This window comes from Ursus maritimus, unplaced genomic scaffold (assembly GCF_017311325.1).
Source record: "Ursus maritimus isolate PB19 unplaced genomic scaffold, ASM1731132v1 scaffold_24, whole genome shotgun sequence".
Taxonomy (NCBI): Eukaryota; Metazoa; Chordata; class Mammalia; order Carnivora; family Ursidae; genus Ursus; species Ursus maritimus.
In genome coordinates, this window is record NW_024424897.1 from 145,859 (window position 1) to 150,204 (window position 4,346).

At 53.9% G+C, this 4,346-nt stretch overlaps 1 protein-coding gene across 9 annotated transcripts in view; it reads left to right on the forward strand.

Annotated features, from left to right (window-relative positions):
* The first annotated feature begins 1,822 nt into the window (after positions 1-1,822).
* B3GNTL1 (UDP-GlcNAc:betaGal beta-1,3-N-acetylglucosaminyltransferase like 1) overlaps positions 1,823-4,346 on the forward strand; it is a 134,769-nt gene continuing 132,245 nt past the window's right edge. For 7 of the 9 annotated variants that reach the window (XR_005837285.1, XR_005837286.1, XM_040639922.1 and 4 more), the window contains exons 1-3: positions 1,823-1,927; positions 3,197-3,313; positions 3,413-3,512. Coding sequence is in view for 6 of the 9 variants with exons in the window: in XM_040639922.1 (XP_040495856.1) it covers positions 1,880-1,927; positions 3,197-3,313; positions 3,413-3,512 (265 nt within the window). In the remaining 3 variants the exon portion in view is untranslated. Of the gene's footprint in view, positions 1,928-3,196; positions 3,314-3,412; positions 3,513-4,346 lie in introns of those variants that run through there. The other 2 variants (XM_040639920.1, XM_040639923.1) reach the window with 2 other exon arrangements.

Consider the following 4,346-nt stretch of genomic DNA (forward strand, 5'->3'; position numbering starts at 1 on the left):
CAGATAATAGCCAAACTTTTATTAGGGGAAAGGCAGTAAAAAGCAAGTTTCTGGCAGCAAGAGAAGTACAGGAAGCGGGACAGGGCAGCCAAGCCCAGTTCTGATACCATGTGCTATGGGGGCGCGAGGCAATGTGTGTGACCCTTGCCTCTTCCTCCCACCACTAACTGAGGCGGTACTGGCTCTAAAGCCTACAGGTGTTCTGGTAGCTACTATGAGACTTCTTACCAACGTGTTTAAAATGAACTATTCCTAATATGCCAGCCTTTGGAGAACATTAGGTCCTCGGGAACAAATTCTCAGACTGCCTTTATCCCACTGTAAATAAGGTAGCATTTTTACTCATCTGACCTAAGAGTTTCAACCTGTACAACAGGTTTGGCAAATACAGGTGCAGGTTTAGGAAAAATTACGTTTGAAGTGATGCTTAAAAAATCTAAAACAGAAGCTTGGCTTTGCTCTCATTGTTAGTTTGCAGAATGATTTGCATTTCACTTTAGTTTGGGGCAGTGAAGACTCTGTCCCAGCAGGGATGGCTGTAAACCTGGTCACTGATTCGCACCTGCTGGGACAAACCCCAGGCGGGGACCATCTGGGTGTGTGCTGGCACTTGTCCACTAGCTCCAGGCAGGACTCAGTGGGCTCCCCGGGCCGGTCCCACTGGGAGGGGCAGAAGTTCCCATGAGTCACCCGGCTGACGGGACACAGTCGGGTAAGGGTGCAGAGCTGGAGGGGCCCCGTGTGGGGAGGTGTTCTAAGGATCCAAACTGCGGACCCGCCGCCTGGGCAGCCCTTCTCCTGCTGGGGACACAGAAATGAGGGGTGGATGCCAGCGGGAAGAGCCAGACCGCCACCCCCGGCACCCTTCCTTGCTGGGGACAGCTCAGGTGTCCTTGTCTCCCCCAGGCTTCTCCTTGTCCTCTGTTGGGTAGATGAGATGACACGTCACCTACTTGCTTTCTTTTAAAAAACGGTTGTGAAAGGTCATCTGCTTTGGATTTTAAGTTGTAACCAACGGTGGAGCGTGGGTCCTTCCTCACGAACCCCACCTTCTCCACAACCAAAGTACTTTTATACATTTCATTTCACCGAGGACCGCGGAGGGATTAATTCCCTTAGGTGAGAGCAGAAGGGCTGCAGGTCCAAGGAGAGAGCAGAGAGGAAGCCACGCGGGACCCAGGAGTCGCCCAGGCCCCGAAGCACGAGACGCCACCTTCAGGAACCGGGGGACAGCGCCGCCCGCCCGGGCCCTCCCTCTCCCCTCCCCCAGCCTCCCCCTGCACCCCCCTCCGCCCTCCCCCTACCGTCGCCCTACCGTCCCCCGCCTCCCTGCTCTCCCCCACGGGCCCGCCCCCTGCCCTGCCGCCCTCGTCCTCCCCCTCTCCCTGTGCCCCTCCCCCACCGACCCCCACCGAGAGGCATGCCCCTCCCCCACCGACCCGCCTCCTCCCCGCCCCCACGGACTCGCCCCTCCCCTTTCCACCCCGACCCGCCCCTGGCCCCCCTTCCTCCGGGCCCGCCCCCCCGCCCTTCCCCTATCCCTCCCCGGGCCCACCCCTGCCACTCCTCCTCGGGGAGCCCGCCCCTCTCCGTGCGCTCTATCCTCTTCTGCCCCGCCCCCCCGTCCCACCCGCCCGACTCCTCCCCTCCCCGCCCGTCTCCCGGGTCCGCCCCCTCAGGCCCGCCCCCTCCCCCGCCCCAGGCCCGGGCTTCCGGCCTCTCTAGGCCGCTCCTCTCCACTCCCCGCCGATCGATGGCTCTCCGCGCCAATCGGATGAGCCCCGGCCTCGGCTGGCCGCCCGCGCACGCGCCGCAGGCCGACGTGGGCGGTGGAGCGCCACGGGCTCAAAGGGCGGGGTGGCTGGAGGAGCGCGTGGCCATGCGGGCCAGCGGGGACCCCGCCGCCGCCGCCGCCGCGCCCCACGTGGTAGGTGCCGGGGCCGCGGGGGCCGCCTCCGCCCCTCCTCCCTTGCCCTCCCCCAGCTCTCGCCGCGGCGGGTCAGCACTGCCCGGGGGCGTGCGTGGGAGGGTCTCGGCCCGAAGCAACCTGCAGCCCAGGAAGTTAATCAAGGCCCACCTGGGGCGGAGATTCGCGTTATGTTTTATGTTGTAGATCTTGAGAACAGTAAAAAATTCTTTTTCTTTTCTTTTAAAGAATAATGTTTCCTTTAAAATAAATAGGTAGCCACTTTTTTGGTAACATAAATTCGAGAAGGGTTATCACTGTTGAATCAGATCCTAGAATAAAGAACTTGATTGAATCTATGAGCTTTCGAAACCGTATTCGGTATTTTTATCATCCTGCCCGCTCTCGAATACACACACACGTACGTGCATGTAGGCGCCACGCGTGCGTGTCTGCATCTGTACTGTACACACCGGGATGATGGATGCTTCTGTTTTCTTGTCGAGGCATTTGTCCACCCCCAGTAGGGTGTCGTCTCAAGGGTTTCTATCTGGGTATTCTGTAATTGCTTGACGTGGTGAGGGACGGAATTAAGACCATTCCTGGGATCGGTCCTTTTGTTGGCAGTCAGGTTTCCCTGGTTTTACTCCATACGCTTTAGACATTTTTGTTTTACCCGGGCTATAGGAGAGAAGGCCCGCAGCGAACTCCCAAATAAGGAGAGCAGAGGACAGAGGGGAGATGGAGGCCACCCGCCTTTTCCCAGCGCCCACCCCATGCTCGGTTAAAGCACGTGTCCAGGGACTTAAAAAGAGTTGTGTTGCAGTTTCCCTAACTTCATAGTTTACCGAGAGTGCTTATTCCACCGAGAAAAGGACCAATAGGTTATTTTCATGAGTGGGTTGGAAGATACACAGATGCTTGTTTCAACGAAAATGACGTTTCCGACCAGTGACTGGAAAACACTTCGAACTGGGAAAATTTTTGGTGCCTTTCAGATTCTCGTTTGCTTTTCGAAAGTATCCAGGAGACCAATTCAGGGAAATCTGAGACAATACATCTTGCGGAGCGCAAGAACTTACGCGCTTGGAGAGAAGGAATGGGCACCTTCTGTTCTGGGGGCACGTTCCTTCTCTGCAAGCCTTGCTCCGGGCTCTTCTATGAGTCAGGCTCGGCCTTCGGAGAGGAGCCCGGGGTCGTGCCCAGTGGTGATGGGGGAGGAAACGGGAGCGGAGGAAAAGGCGTTCGCTTGCACGGTGTGGATGCGAACCCGTTCCTCTTGACTTGCAGTCCGTCATCCTCCCGGTCCACAACGCAGAGCTGTGGTTGGATGAGTGCTTGGAGTCTGTTTTGCAGCAGGACTTCGAAGGCGCCATGGAGCTCTCGGTTTTTAATGATGCCAGTAAGGTATTTGGGAACTCCCCGTTGGTGCCTGAGCCCTAGCATGACTCACAGCCGACCGTTGTGAGCAAGTTTCCTGAACCGCCAATGTCCTCGTGCTTTCAGGATAAGTCTGCGGCTATCATTGACAAATGGAAGGTGAAGCTGGAAGGTTCTGGCATCCCCGTCGTCATTGGAGGGCACGATTCTGCTTCACCCCGAGGAGGTTAGTGACCCTGTTTGGTTCACTGTTTAGCTGTAAGGAACGGTTTCTTGTGACTTGGGTACCGAAACACCGTTAACCTTAAAAGGAACACTGCCAACTATTTTACCAGGAAAGGGGGGGGTGCTCAGGCATTAGGAAAGAATCCCACCCCAGGACACGCAAGTTCTACCAGAACCACAGGCAGGTCGGGAGAGTAAGAGAGGAGGCGGCTTTTGGCGCGGGCCAGTGTTCGGGTTAGTAAAGCGGTACCCACCTGTAAGGTGCCTCTCTTCCTGTTGGGTCTGTAATTGATAATCAGTGCTGGGCGCAGAGCTTCCCTTGCCGGCCTCCTGACTCTGCTCCAAATAAGGTTTTCTTTTATTAACTTTCATAATAATTTCATTTTCAAATCCTGGTGAAAAGTATCCTGAATAATGAAGTTTATCACTTATTAAAAATCCAGGACACCGAAATTGCTTATTCTTTGGTAACGATTTGTATGAGACCACCACGCGTACTTTATATTTATTCAACCTAAGAAAAACCTGTTGGGTGTTTTTATTTTTAGTGTGATTGATCTTAGTATTAGTCACGTCTACTTCTTAAAGTTCTTTTCTTGTGACATTAGATTTTTGTCCAGTTTTTAAAAAGTCTTACTAAGAACTAGTTTTGGTTTCATTGATTTTCTATACTGTTTTTCTTTTTTCTATTTTGTCTGGTTTCTATTTCCACTCTGATCTGTATTTTCTTTCTTCTGCTTACTTTGGGTTTAATCTATTCTTTTCCTAATTTTTTTTTTAAAAGATCTTATTTATTTTTTTATTTTAGAGGGAGCTGCACACGTGTGAGCATATT